General features: G+C 48.3%; 1 protein-coding gene across 1 annotated transcript in view; it reads right to left on the bottom strand.

Moving 5' to 3' along the window:
- fer1l4 (fer-1 like family member 4) overlaps positions 1–14,660 on the bottom strand; it is a 293,664-nt gene that overhangs the window by 231,922 nt on the left and 47,082 nt on the right. Inside the window, 2 exon segments of the mRNA XM_034164544.1 lie at positions 9,749–9,874; positions 11,617–11,696. Of these exon segments, the coding sequence (XP_034020435.1) occupies positions 9,749–9,874; positions 11,617–11,696 (206 nt within the window).

Raw genomic sequence — 14,660 nt, 5'->3', positions numbered from 1 at the left:
GAATCCGTCCTCAGTCCTTTACGCCTGCTGAGTCGTTACAATCCGTCCTCAGTCCTTTACGCCTGCTGAGTCGTTACAATCCGTCCTCAGTCCTTTACGGCTGCTGAGTCATAAGAATCCATCCTCAGTCCTTTACGGCTGCTGAGTCATAAGAATCCGTCCTCAGTCCTTTACGCCTGCTAAGTCATAAGAATCCGTCCTCAGTCCTTTACGCCTGCTGAGTCGTTACAAACCGTCCTCAGTCCTTTACGCCTGCTGAGTCATAAGAATCCGTCGTCAGTCCTTTACAGCTGCTGAGTCATAAGAATCTGTCCTCAGTCGTTTACGCCTGCTGAGTCATAAGAATCCGTCCTCAGTCCTTTACGGCTGCTGAGTCATAAGAATCCGTCCTCAGTCCTTTACGCCTGCTGAGTCATAAGAATCCTTCCTCAGTCCTTTACGCCTGCTGAGTCGTTACAATCCGTCCTCAGTCATTTACGGCTGCTGAGTCATAAGAATCTGTCCTCAGTCCTTTACGCCTGCTGAGTCATAAGAATCCGTCCTCAGTCCTTTACGGCTGCTGAGTCACAAGAATCCATCCTCAGTCCTTTACGCCTGCTAAGTCATAAGAATCCGTCCTCAGTCCTTTACGGCTGCTGAGTCATAAGAATCCGTCCTCAGTCCTTTACGCCTGCTAAGTCATAAGAATCCGTCCTCAGTCCTTTACGCCTGCTGAGTCGTTACAATCCGTCCTCAGTCCTTTAAGCCTGCTGAGTCATAAGAATCCGTCCTCAGTCCTTTACGGCTGCTGAGTCATAAGAATCCGTCCTCAGTCCTTTACGCCTGCAGAGTCATAAGAATCCGTCCTCAGTCCTTTATGGCTGCTGAGTCGTTACAATCCGTCCTCAGTCCTTTAAGCCTGCTGAGTCGTTACAATCCGTCCTCAGTCATTTACAGCTGCTGAGTCATAAAAATGCGTCGTCAGTCCTTTACAGCTGCTGAGTCATAAGAATCTGTCCTCAGTCGTTTACGCCTGCTGAGTCATAAGAATCCGTCCTCAGTCCTTTACGGCTGCTGAGTCATAAGAATCCGTCCTCAGTCCTTTACGCCTGCTGAGTCATAAGAATCCTTCCTCAGTCCTTTACGCCTGCTGAGTCGTTACAATCCGTCCTCAGTCATTTACGGCTGCTGAGTCATAAGAATCTGTCCTCAGTCCTTTACACCTGCTGAGTCATAAGAATCCGTCCTCAGTCCTTTACGGCTGCTGAGTCACAAGAATCCATCCTCAGTCCTTTACGCCTGCTAAGTCATAAGAATCCGTCCTCAGTCCTTTACGACTGCTGAGTCATAAGAATCCGTCCTCAGTCATTTACGCCTGCTAAGTCATAAGAATCCGTCCTCAGTCCTTTACGCCTGCTGAGTCGTTACAATCCGTCCTCAGTCCTTTAAGCCTGCTGAGTCATAAGAATCCGTCCTCAGTCCTTTACGGCTGCTGAGTCATAAGAATCCGTCCTCAGTCCTTTACGCCTGCAGAGTCATAAGAATCCGTCCTCAGTCCTTTATGGCTGCTGAGTCGTTACAATCCGTCCTCAGTCCTTTAAGCCTGCTGAGTCGTTACAATCCGTCCTCAGTCATTTACAGCTGCTGAGTCATAAGAATGCGTCGGCAGTCCTTTACAGCTGCTGAGTCATAAGAATCTGTCCTCAGTCCTTTACGCCTGCTGAGTCATAAGAATCCGTCCTCAGTCCTTTACGGCTGCTGAGTCATAAGAATCCGTCCTCAGTCCTTTACGCCTGCTGAGTCGTTACAATCCTTCCTCAGTCCTTTACGCCTGCTGAGTCGTTACAATCCGTCCTCAGTCATTTACGGCTGCTGAGTCATAAGAATCTGTCCTCAGTCCTTTACGCCTGCTGAGTCATAAGAATCCGTCCTCAGTCCTTTATGGCTGCTGAGTCATAAGAATCCGTCCTCAGTCCTTTACGCCTGCTGAGTCGTTACAATCCGTCCTCAGTCCTTTACGCCTGCTGAGTCGTTACAATCCGTCCTCAGTACTTTACGCCTGCTGAGTCGTTACAATCCGTCCTCAGTGCTTTACGGCTGCTGAGTCATAAGAATCCGTCCTCAGTCCTTTACGGCTGCTGAGTCATAAGAATCCGTCCTCAGTCCTTTACGCCTGCTGAGTCATAAGAATCTGTCCTCAGTCCTTTACGGCTGCTGAGTCATAAAAATCCGTCCTCAGTCCTTTACGCCTGCTGAGTCATAAGAATCCTTCCTCAGTCCTTTACGCCTGCTGAGTCGTTACAATCCGTCCTCAGTCATTTATGCCTGCTGAGTCGTTACAATCCGTCCTCAGTCCTTTACGGCTGCTGAGTCAGAAGAATCCATCCTCAGTCCTTTACGGCTGCTGAGTCATAAGAATCCATCCTCAGTCCTTTACGGCTGCTGAGTCATAAGAATCCGTCCTCAGTCCTTTACGGCTGCTGAGTCATAAGAATCCGTCCTCAGTCCTTTACGCCTGCTGAGTCATAAGAATCTGTCCTCAGTCCTTTACGGCTGCTGAGTCATAAAAATCCGTCCTCAGTCCTTTACGCCTGCTGAGTCATAAGAATCCTTTCTCAGTCCTTTATGCCTGCTGAGTCGTTACAATCCGTCCTCAGTCCTTTACGGCTGCTGAGTCATAAGAATCCGTCCTCAGTCCTTTACGCCTGCTGAGTCATAAGAATCCTTTCTCAGTCCTTTATGCCTGCTGAGTCGTTACAATCCGTCCTCAGTCCTTTACGGCTGCTGAGTCATAAGAATCCGTCCTCAGTCCTTTACGCCTGCTGAGTCGTTACAATCCGTCCTCAGTCCTTTACGCCTGCTGAGTCGTTACAATCCGTCCTCAGTCCTTTACGCCTGCTGAGTCATAAGAATCCATCCTCAGTCCTTTACGGCTGCTGAGTCATAAGAATCCGTCCTCAGTCCTATACGCCTGCTGAGTCGTTACAATCCGTCCTCAGTCCTTTACGCCTGCTGAGTCATAAGAATCCATCCTCAGTCCTTTACGGCTGCTGAGTCGTTACAATCCGTCCTCAGTCCTTTACGCCTGCTGAGTCATAAGAATCCGTCCTCAGTCCTTTACGCCTGCTGAGTCGTTACAATCCGTCCTCAGTCCTTTACACCTGCTGAGTCATAAGAATCCGTCCTCAGTCCTTTACGGCTGCTGAGTCATTACAATCCGTCCTCAGTCCTTTAAGGCTGCTGAATCATAAGAATCCGTCCTCAGTCCTTTACGGCTGCTGAATCATAAGAATACGTCCTCAGTCCTTTACGGCTGCTGAGTCGTTACAATCCGTCCTCAGTCCTTTACGGCTGCTGAATCATAAGAATCCGTCCTCAATCCTTCACCCCTGCTGAGTCATAAGAATCCGTCCTCAGTCCTTTACGCCTGCTGAGTCATAAGAATCCGTCCTCAGTCCTTTACCGCTGCTGAGTCATAAGAACCCGTCCTCAGTCCTTTACGGCTGCTGAGTCATTACAATCCGTCCTCAGTCCTTTACCGCTGCTGAGTCATAAGAATCCGTCCTCAGTCCTTTACGCCTGCTGAGTCATAAGAATCCGTCCTCAATCCTTCACGCCTGCTGAGTCATAAGAATCCGTCCTCAGTCCTTTACGCCTGCTGAGTCATAAGAATCCGTCCTCAGTCCTTTACCGCTGCTGAGTCATAAGAACCCATCCTCAGTCCTTTACGGCTGCTGAGTCATTACAATCCGTCCTCAGTCCTTTAAGGCTGCTGAATCATAAGAATCCGTCCTCAGTCCTTTACGGCTGCTGAGTCATAAGAATCCGTCCTCAGTCCTTTACGCCTGCTGAGTCGTTACAATCCGTCCTCAGTCCTTTATGCCTGCTGAGTCGTTACAATCCGTCCTCAGTCCTTTACGGCTGCTGAGTCATAAGAATCCGTCCTCAGTCCTTTACGCCTGCTGAGTCGTTACAATCCGTCCTCAGTCCTTTACGGCTGCTGAGTCATAAGAATCCGTCCTCAGTCCTTTACGGCTGCTGAGTCATAACAATCCGTCCTCAGTCCTTTACGGCTGCTGAGTCGTTACAATCCGTCCTCAGTCCTTTACGCCTGCTGAGTCGTTACAATCCGTCCTCAGTCATTTACGGCTGCTGAGTCATAAGAATCCGTCCTCAGTCCTTTACGGCTGCTGAGTCATAAGAATCTGTCCTCAGTCCTTTACGCCTGCTGAGTCATAAGAATCCGTCCTCAGTCCTTTACGGCTGCTGAGTCGTAAGAATCCGTCCTCAGTCCTTTACGCCTGCTGAGTCGTTACAATCCGTCCTCAGTCCTTTACGCCTGCTGAGTCGTTACAATCCGTCCTCAGTCCTTTACGGCTGCTGAGTCATAAGAATCCGTCCTCAGTCCTTTACGGCTGCTGAGTCATAAGAATCCGTCCTCAGTCCTTTACGGCTGCTGAGTCATAAAAATCCGTCCTCAGTCCTTTACGCCTGCTGAGTCATAAGAATCCTTCCTCAGTCCTTTACGCCTGCTGAGTCGTTACAATCCGTCCTCAGTCCTTTATGCCTGCTGAGTCATAAGAATCCGTCCTCAGTCCTTTACGCCTGCTGAGTCATAAGAATCCGTCCTCAATCCTTCACGCCTGCTGAGTCATAAGAATCCGTCCACAATCCTTCACGCCTGCTGAGTCATAAGAATCCGTCCTCAGTCCTTTACGCCTGCTGAGTCATAAGAATCCGTCCACAATCCTTCACGCCTGCTGAGTCATAAGAATCCGTCCTCAGTCCTTTACCGCTGCTGAGTCATAAGAACCCATCCTCAGTCCTTTACGGCTGCTGAGTCATAAGAATCCGTACTCAGTCCTTTACGGCTGCTGAGTCGTTACAATCCGTCCTCAGTCCTTTACGCCTGCTGAGTCATAAGAATCCGTCCTCAGTCCTTTACGGCTGCTGAGTCGTAAGAATCCGTCCTCAGTCCTTTACGCCTGCTGGGTCGTTACAATCCTTCCTCAGTCCTTTACGCCTGCTGAGTCGTTACAATCCGTCCTCAGTCCTTTACGCCTGCTGAGTCATAAGAATCCTTCCTCAGTCCTTTACGCCTGCTGAGTCGTTACAATCCGTCCTCAGTCCTTTACGCCTGCTGAGTCGTTACAATCCGTCCTCAGTCCTTTACGGCTGCTGAGTCATAAGAATCCGTCCTCAGTCCTTTACGGCTGCTGAGTCATAAGAATCCGTCCTCAGTCCTTTACGGCTGCTGAGTCATAAGAATCTGTCCTCAGTCCTTTACGGCTGCTGAGTCATAAAAATCCGTCCTCAGTCCTTTACGCCTGCTGAGTCATAAGAATCCTTCCTCAGTCCTTTACGCCTGCTGAGTCGTTACAATCCGTCCTCAGTCCTTCATGCCTGCTGAGTCGTTACAATCCGTACTCAGTCCTTACGGCTGCTGAGTCATAGAATCCGTCCTCAGTCCTTTACGCCTGCTGAGTCGTTACAATCCGTCCTCAGTCCTTTACGCCTGCTGAGTCATAAGAATCCGTCCTCAGTCCTTTACGCCTGCTGAGTCGTTACAATCCGTCCTCAGTCCTTTACGGCTGCTGAGTCATAAGAATCCGTTCTCAGTCCTTTACGGCTGCTGAGTCATAACAATCCGTCCTCAGTCCTTTACGGCTGCTGAGTCGTTACAATCCGTCCTCAGTCCTTTACGCCTGCTGAGTCGTTACAATCCATCCTCAGTCATTTACGGCTGCTGAGTCATAAGAATCTGTCCTCAGTCCTTTACGGCTGCTGAGTCATAAGAATCTGTCCTCAGTCCTTTACGCCTGCTGAGTCATAAGAATCCGTCCTCAGTCCTTTACGCCTGCTGAGTCGTTACAATCCGTCCTCAGTCCTTTACGGCTGCTGAGTCATAAGAATCCGTCCTCAGTCCTTTACGGCTGCTGAGTCATAAGAATCCGTCCTCAGTCCTTTACGCCTGCTGAGTCGTTACAATCCGTCCTCAGTCCTTTACGCCTGCTGAGTCATAAGAATCTGTCCTCAGTCCTTTACGCCCGCTGAGTCATAAGAATCCGTCCTCAGTCCTTTACGCCTGCTGAGTCATAAGAATCCGTCCTCAATCCTTCACGCCTGCTGAGTCATAAGAATCCGTCCTCAGTCCTTTACGCCTGCTGAGTCATAAGAATCCGTCCTCAGTCCTTTACGGCTGCTGAGTCATAACAATCCGTCCTCAGTCCTTTACGGCTGCTGAGTCGTTACAATCCGTCCTCAGTCCTTTACGCCTGCTGAGTCGTTACAATCCGTCCTCAGTCATTTACGGCTGCTGAGTCATAAGAATCCGTCCTCAGTCCTTTACGGCTGCTGAGTCATAAGAATCTGTCCTCAGTCCTTTACGCCTGCTGAGTCATAAGAATCCGTCCTCAGTCCTTTACGCCTGCTGAGTCGTTACAATCCGTCCTCAGTCCTTTACGGCTGCTGAATCATAAGAATCCGTCCTCAGTCCTTTACGCCTGCTGAGTCATAAGAATCCGTCCTCAGTCCTTTACGCCTGCTGAGTCATAAGAATCCGTCCTCAATCCTTCACGCCTGCTGAGTCATAAGAATCCGTCCTCAGTCCTTTACGCCTGCTGAGTCATAAGAATCCGTCCTCAGTCCTTTACCGCTGCTGAGTCATAAGAACCCATCCTCAGTCCTTTACGGCTGCTGAGTCATTACAATCCGTCCTCAGTCCTTTACGGCTGCTGAGTCATAAGAATCCGTCCTCAGTCCTTTACGCCTGCTGAGTCGTTACAATCCGTCCTCAGTCCTTTATGCCTGCTGAGTCGTTACAATCCGTCCTCAGTCCTTTACGGCTGCTGAGTCATAAGAATCCGTCCTCAGTCCTTTACGCCTGCTGAGTCGTTACAATCCGTCCTCAGTCCTTTACGGCTGCTGAGTCATAAGAATGCGTCCTCAGTCCTTTACGGCTGCTGAGTCATAACAATCCGTCCTCAGTCCTTTACGCCTGCTGAGTCATAAGAATCTGTCCTCAGTCCTTTACGGCTGCTGAGTCATAAAAATCCGTCCTCAGTCCTTTACGCCTGCTGAGTCATAAGAATCCTTCCTCAGTCCTTTACGCCTGCTGAGTCGTTACAATCCGTCCTCAGTCCTTTATGCCTGCTGAGTCGTTACAATCCGTCCTCAGTCCTTTACGGCTGCTGAGTCATAAGAATCCGTCCTCAGTCCTTTACGCCTGCTGAGTCGTTACAATCCGTCCTCAGTCCTTTACGCCTGCTGAGTCATAAGAATCCGTCCTCAGTCCTTTACGCCTGCTGAGTCATAAGAATCCGTCCTCAGTCCTTTACGCCTGCTGAGTCATAAGAATCCGTCCTCAATCCTTCACGCCTGCTGAGTCATAAGAATCCGTCCTCAGTCCTTTACGCCTGCTGAGTCATAAGAATCCGTCCTCAGTCCTTTACGCCTGCTGAGTCATAAGAATCCGTCCTCAATCCTTCACGCCTGCTGAGTCATAAGAATCCGTCCTCAGTCCTTTACCGCTGCTGAGTCATAAGAACCCATCCTCAGTCCTTTACGGCTGCTGAGTCATAAGAATCCGTCCTCAGTCCTTTACGGCTGCTGAGTCGTTACAATCCGTCCTCAGTCCTTTACGGCTGCTGAGTCATAAGAATCCGTCCTCAGTCCTTTACGGCTGCTGAGTCATTACAATCCGTCCTCAGTCCTTTAAGGCTGCTGAATCATAAGAATCCGTCCTCAGTCCTTTACGGCTGCTGAGTCATAAGAATCCGTCCTCAGTCCTTTACGGCTGCTGAGTCGTTACAATCCGTCCTCAGTCCTTTACGGCTGCTGAGTCATAAGAATCCGTCCTCAGTCCTTTACGGCTGCTGAGTCATAAGAATCCGTCCTCAGTCCTTTACGGCTGCTGAGTCATAAGAATCCGTCCTCAGTCCTTTACGGCTGCTGAGTCATAAGAATCCGTCCTCAGTCCTTTACGGCTGCTGAGTCATTACAATCCGTCCTCAGTCCTTTAAGGCTGCTGAATCATAAGAATCCGTCCTCAGTCCTTTACGGCTGCTGAGTCATAAGAATCCGTCCTCAGTCCTTTACGGCTGCTGAGTCGTTACAATCCGTCCTCAGTCCTTTACGGCTGCTGAGTCATAAGAATCCGTCCTCAGTCCTTTACGGCTGCTGAGTCATAAGAATCCGTCCTCAGTCCTTTACGGCTGTTGAGTCGTTACAATCCGTCCTCAGTCCTTTACGGCTGCTGAATCATAAGAATCCGTCCTCAGTCCTTTACGCCTGCTGAGTCATAAGAATCCGTCCTCAGTCCTTTACGCCTGCTGAGTCATAAGAATCCGTCCTCAATCCTTCACGCCTGCTGAGTCATAAGAATCCGTCCTCAGTCCTTTACCGCTGCTGAGTCATAAGAACCCATCCTCAGTCCTTTACGGCTGCTGAGTCATTACAATCCGTCCTCAGTCCTTTACCGCTGCTGAGTCATAAGAATCCGTCCTCAGTCCTTTACGCCTGCTGAGTCATAAGAATCCGTCCTCAATCCTTCACGCCTGCTGAGTCATAAGAATCCGTCCTCAGTCCTTTACACCTGCTGAGTCATAAGAATCCGTCCTCAGTCCTTTACCGCTGCTGAGTCATAAGAACCCATCCTCAGTCCTTTACGGCTGCTGAGTCATTACAATCCGTCCTCAGTCCTTTAAGGCTGCTGAATCATAAGAATCCGTCCTCAGTCCTTTACGCCTGCTGAGTCGTTACAATCCGTCCTCAGTCCTTTATGCCTGCTGAGTCGTTACAATCCGTCCTCAGTCCTTTACGGCTGCTGAGTCATAAGAATCCGTCCTCAGTCCTTTACGCCTGCTGAGTCGTTACAATCCATCCTCAGTCCTTTACGGCTGCTGAGTCATAAGAATCCGTCCTCAGTCCTTTACTGCTGCTGAGTCATAAGAATCCGTCCTCAGTCCTTTATGGCTGCTGAGTCGTTACAATCCGTCCTCAGTCCTTTACGCCTGCTGAGTCATTACAATCCGTCCTCAGTCATTTACGGCTGCTGAGTCATAAGAATCCGTCCTCAGTCCTTTACGGCTGCTGAGTCATAAGAATCCGTCCTCAGTCCTTTACGGCTGCTGAGTCGTTACAATCCGTCCTCAGTCCTTTACGCCTGCTGAGTCATTACAATCCGTCCTCAGTCCTTTACGCCTGCTGAGTCATTACAATCCGTCCTCAGTCCTTTACGCCTGCTGAGTCGTTACAATCCATCCTCAGTCTTTTACGGCTGCTGAGTCATAAGAATCCGTCCTCAGTCCTTTACGGCTGCTGAGTCGTTACAATCCGTCCTCACTCCTTTACGCCTGCTGAGTCGTTACAATCCGTCCTCAGTCCTTTACGGCTGCTGAGTCATAAGAATCCGTCCTCAGTCCTTTACGGCTGCTGAGTCATTACAATCCGTCCTCAGTCCTTTAAGGCTGCTGAATCATAAGAATCCGTCCTCAGTCCTTTATGGCTGCTGAGTCGTTACAATCCGTCCTCAGTCCTTTACGGCTGCTGAGTCATAAGAATCCGTCCTCAGTCCTTTACGGCTGCTGAGTCATAAGAATCCGTCCTCAGTCCTTTACGGCTGCTGAGTCATAGAATCCGTCCTCAGTCCTTTACGGCTGCTGAGTCATAAGAATCCATCCTCAGTCCTTTACGGCTGCTGATTCTGATTTGAGTCTTTACAGTCAGTCCTACAGTTGAAATACAACAAAGGATGTAGGAAGAACTGCACCTTTCCCAGAGCAGCAGCACCTGTGTCCACACTGATGGCAGAGGGGGAGGAGTAAAGTTCCACGCTGAGAGCAAGGAGGACACGCCCACGATAAAATATTCCTTCACCCAGACCCTGGTTTAAAGCCTGTGGAGATAAAGGTCAAACTTCAAGGTCAGGCCGAAATTGTGACAAGCATGATATGGACTGTTTCTTGTAGGCTCTCAGTTGTTCAGGTGGTTTCCATAGTAGAGAAGCTTGAATCTTCGACTGTACTGGGTTGTTTGACGCAAAGACGTTTCGCTTCAAATCGCAGAAGCTTCCTCAGCTAAAATTCTTGCTCTGGAAGTCTGACTTCTGTCGGACTCTTGTAGAGAAGAATAAAACAGAAGCCAACAACAGCTGGAGTTTTAAACCTAACCAGACCCTTCCTACTGAGAGGCAGACTGCTATAGGCTAGTGACTAAACAATAGCTCTAATTAGCAACTATTGTGCTGTAGTTAGCACACCTAATGGCAGGACAGCTGTCCCTCTAATGATGGGATGGATGCCTTTCTGATGGCTCCCTTGATGACGTGAATGACTCATTACCATGAACAAAAGACTGAAACTGCTTTGACCTGAGTACCCCATTGTAAACAGGGGATAAAGTGTGTCTCAGACCCCCTCCCCGGTTAAGGCTGGGTTTCAAATGTTTCACAAAGAATGCCTCCTTGACCCCTCTCTCAAACCATTTCTTCTCTCTGGCTAATATTTTAACTTCCTTGTCCTCAAACGTGTGGTTAGTGTCTTTAAGGTGGAGATGAACCGCAGACTGAGGTCCACTGGCGCCCTCTCTGCGGTGCTGGTATAGCCTTTTGTGTAAAGGTTGCTTTGTTTCACCTATGTAGTGTTCGTTACAGTTTTCCTGACATCTGATAGAATACACTACATTGCTCTGTTTGTAACTAGGGATCCTGTCCTTAGGGTGAACTAATTTCTATCTCAAGGTGTTAACCGGTTTAAAGTAAACTGGGATTTTGTGCTGTCTGAAGATCCTCTGTAGTTTTTCCCCTACTCCTGCTAAATAAGGGAGAGACACTCCTCTTCTTCTTGTCTCCGTCTCCTGTCTATCTGGTCTCTTTGTTCTCTGGGACTTCTGCACTTTGTCCAGGGACCATTGTGGGTACCCACATACTGTGAGGGCTTTCCGGCTAAAGAACAACAACGTGTCCGGAAAGCCCTCACAGTATACACACAAGTAGTGCTTGTGTATCTGGATTGCTCCTTTGGTGCTTCCCTATTGGACACCTTTGCCTGTCTGAGTTTATCCATAACATCTGTTGCCACCTAGAAAAGATTTGTGTACGGACTCTCTGACAGCTGAAGCTCAGCTTTTCAAACAATCCTGTGGTGTTGTCTGGGGTCCACAGTCAGATCTTCAACGGAAAACTTGTAGTTACGAGATCAAAGAACAACATCTCACAATACCAAAGGGAGATACAAATATAATGTCTGATGATGTCATAAACTAAGAGTGTTGCATTAAAAAAAGGAAAACATTTGAAGCAAATCCTGATTAATTTCCAACCCAAATCAGAGAAAGTTCAAACTGTTTAGGATGTGTTGCAGGTCTGAAATGTAGGAATGGACAAATATTAAATTAATTGAAATTGACCAGAAAAAAACATGAAACATCTGGAGTTCATCCTGTGTGCAGTGAAACAGAAGTCAAATTCATAGACACATCAAGTCTTTCCTGATCCAAGGACCAAGTTTCAGGAACATTTTGACAAAATTCAACTGTCGCCTTTTCAGTTTTCTTGTACACAATCAACAGGGCGATGACGTTAACTCTGCCCACTCTTCATACTGTAATCAGAGTAACTGTGACGCAGATCTGAGTTACCTGGTGGACATCGCCCAGGGTGGAGTTCTTAGGAGAACCATACAGGTTGACCCAACATGGACCAAAGGTCGGGTTGAACCCTGCAGACAGATAGACAATTAGACACACAAACAGTCAGGCAGACAGACAGACAGACAGACAGACAGGTCAGGTCTGGGGGCATTGATGCTGCATGTGGACATGTCTGTCACACTAAAGCTCTCATCCAATGTTGAGTTAAAAAGTTTCTGATTCATACGTATGAAGATGATTTCAAATGTTCACACATACAAAGGAATCAAACATTTGTACATTTGTCATTATTCCAGCTTTGATAATGAAACGCACTGTGTGCGTGCATAAAGACCCGCCCTAAACGACCATGTATGGTCACACAGCTTCCCTTTAAAGCTGCAATAACTGTCACCAAAATCGGTCTGGTGACTCGGAGACATCAAAGGGGACAAAAACCTGACAGAGGCAGAAACAGAAGTTTAGATCAGTAGTGTCATGATGGGTGGCTGCCCGGCACCAGGAGCAGCTGGACCTACGAAGCAGAATCCCAGACTTGGTTTAGGTGTGTGAGAAATCATGGTCTTTCCAAGATGGCGCCACATGAAGGCGCCCTGGTATTCTGGTGTTCCCTGTTTTGTCTGTTTTTGTGCGTAAATCGTGTGTCATCGTGCTCCTACACGCGCGAGGAGCTTCTAAACACCAGATCATCAACACCCACGGACATTACGCCAGGTTTTTTAGTGCTTGCAGCTGAACTGGTTCACTTTTTGGCCAAAAGAGTGAGACGCCGGCGGAGAGGGAAACACGCTGGAGCTTTTGTGCGTCTCAGACAAAGAGGCACGGGCACGCCCCTACCTGGGATATTTCTCTCCAACGTCCGCTCACTCTGCAACAAGATGGATGAGCTGGCACTGCTGATGAAGAAGAATAGAGATTTCTCCTCATCTTGTGTACTGTGCTTCACGGAGACGTGGTTAAATACACAGACACCGGACTGCGCGCGCCAACTAGAGGGATTCCAACTCCTCCGCGCAGACAGAGACCGAGCACTCTCTGCTGGAAAAACTAGAGGGGGAGGTCTCTGCTTCTATATCAACAACGTCTGGTGCTCCGATGTGACTGTGATCTCCCAACACTGCTGTCCCTCTCTGGAATATCTCCTCATAAACTGCAGACCGTTCTACTCTCCACGTGAGTTTAACTCTTTCATACTTTGCTCCGTGTATATTCCACCGAGCACGGATGTGCACGAGGCCAAGCGCGTGCTCGCGGATCAGATTATGAGCGTGGAAAGAGATTTTCCGGACTCCCTTGTTATAATTCTCGGTGATTTTAACAAAGGGAATCTCAGTCAGGAATTACCAAAATACAAACAGTTTGTTAAATACCCGACCAGAGAAGGGAGCACGTTAGATCATTGTTACACGACAGTGAGTGGCGCCTACCACGTGGTGGCCCGTGCAGCTTTGGGACTCTCAGATCACGTGATGGTCCACTTGATCCCCGTGTACAGACAGAGACTTAAACTCTCTAAACCTGTTGTGAGGACATCTAAAGTGTGGAGCAATGAAGCTGTAGAGGAGCTACGCGCGTACTTGGACACTACGGATTGGGATATGTTTGAGGCTTCAACAGACAGTCTAGATGACTACACGGACACTGTGACGTCATATATTCATTTCTGTGAAGACAGCATCATCCCACAGCGTACCAGGGTGAGATATAACAATGACAAGCCCTGGTTCACACCTAAACTCCAGCAGCTCCGTCAGCAGAAAGAGGTGGCTTTCAGAGAAGGAGACAGAGACAGCTATAGAGGTGCAAAGTACAGATTTAGCAAGGAGGTGGCAAAGGCTAAATCCATGTACAGTTCACGTCTGCAGCAAAGGTTCTCTGCCAATGACTCGGCCTCTGTGTGGAGGGGGTTGAAAGAGATCACCAACTACAAGCCCAAAGCACCTTGTTCTATTGACGACCTGAAGCTGGCCAACGACCTGAACGTCTTCTATTCACGATTTGAAGACAAGGACTCACACCTCCCCACCCCCCACACAACTGGATATTCAAACACTCTGGACCTCCCCCCTCTCACTGCTGCCCTCGCCCCTCCCCCGCTGCCCAAACAGACAAACAGAGAACTATGAACAAAGGTCAAATAGAGACTGAGGACAAAATACCATATATCCAAGGACTAGGCATGACATGAGAACTGATCAGGAGCATAAATACTAAAGCAAAACTAAACTAGGAAAACAATGTGGTGAACGAGCTATAAGAAAAACAAACTACATGAAAACAGAAAGCAAAACCTGACATAAAGCATAACTGATAAAACAAATAAGAAAAGCAAAATAAACAAGTGATAAACAATGATCAATAATGTAAACACAATCTGGCAGAACAAAACTAGAGCAGAACAAGACAATGGGTCAAGAATGAAAAGTAACAAAACAAAGAAACACAGCAAAACTAGAACAGAAAATAACTGCATGATGAAAAAAATAACTAACATGTCATAGCTGGGGCAGGAGGTGAGCCAAAGGGAGAGGCAAAATAAGGATAATGCCAAGACCCAGGCCGGGCATGACAAGCAGAGCTTCAAACAGCGACATCACAGAAAGAAACTAACAGATTCCAGCTGCAGGTTCTGGACAGAGACAGGAGACTGCAGTGGCTGCTGACCCATAGGGGGCGATCAGCCGCCGCCCTCCCAGATGTGGAAGGAAACAACATTTCCACCAACTGACTTTCATTCAACAGTGTATTTATTTCCACTGACAGAACGTATCATTTCTCTTCTTGGGCGATCACTCAAAGAGCCCCTTGAAGTGCAGCCAAACGACCAATTGTGTGTGTTGTTAAGGAAAATAATAAATATCTGGCCAATCAGCATCACCAAATGTAATGGTTTGGGACATCCCTGAAAGAGCTGCTGTGTTTGATGGAAACAAAAACCCCACCGACACACACACACACACACACACACACACACACACACACACACACACACACGCACTCTCTCTATCTCTCTCTCTCTCTCACACACACAC

Source organism: Thalassophryne amazonica, chromosome 3, assembly GCF_902500255.1.
Source record: "Thalassophryne amazonica chromosome 3, fThaAma1.1, whole genome shotgun sequence".
Classification (NCBI taxonomy): Eukaryota; Metazoa; Chordata; class Actinopteri; order Batrachoidiformes; family Batrachoididae; genus Thalassophryne; species Thalassophryne amazonica.
This window is presented reverse-complemented; position numbering and strand designations above follow the sequence as displayed.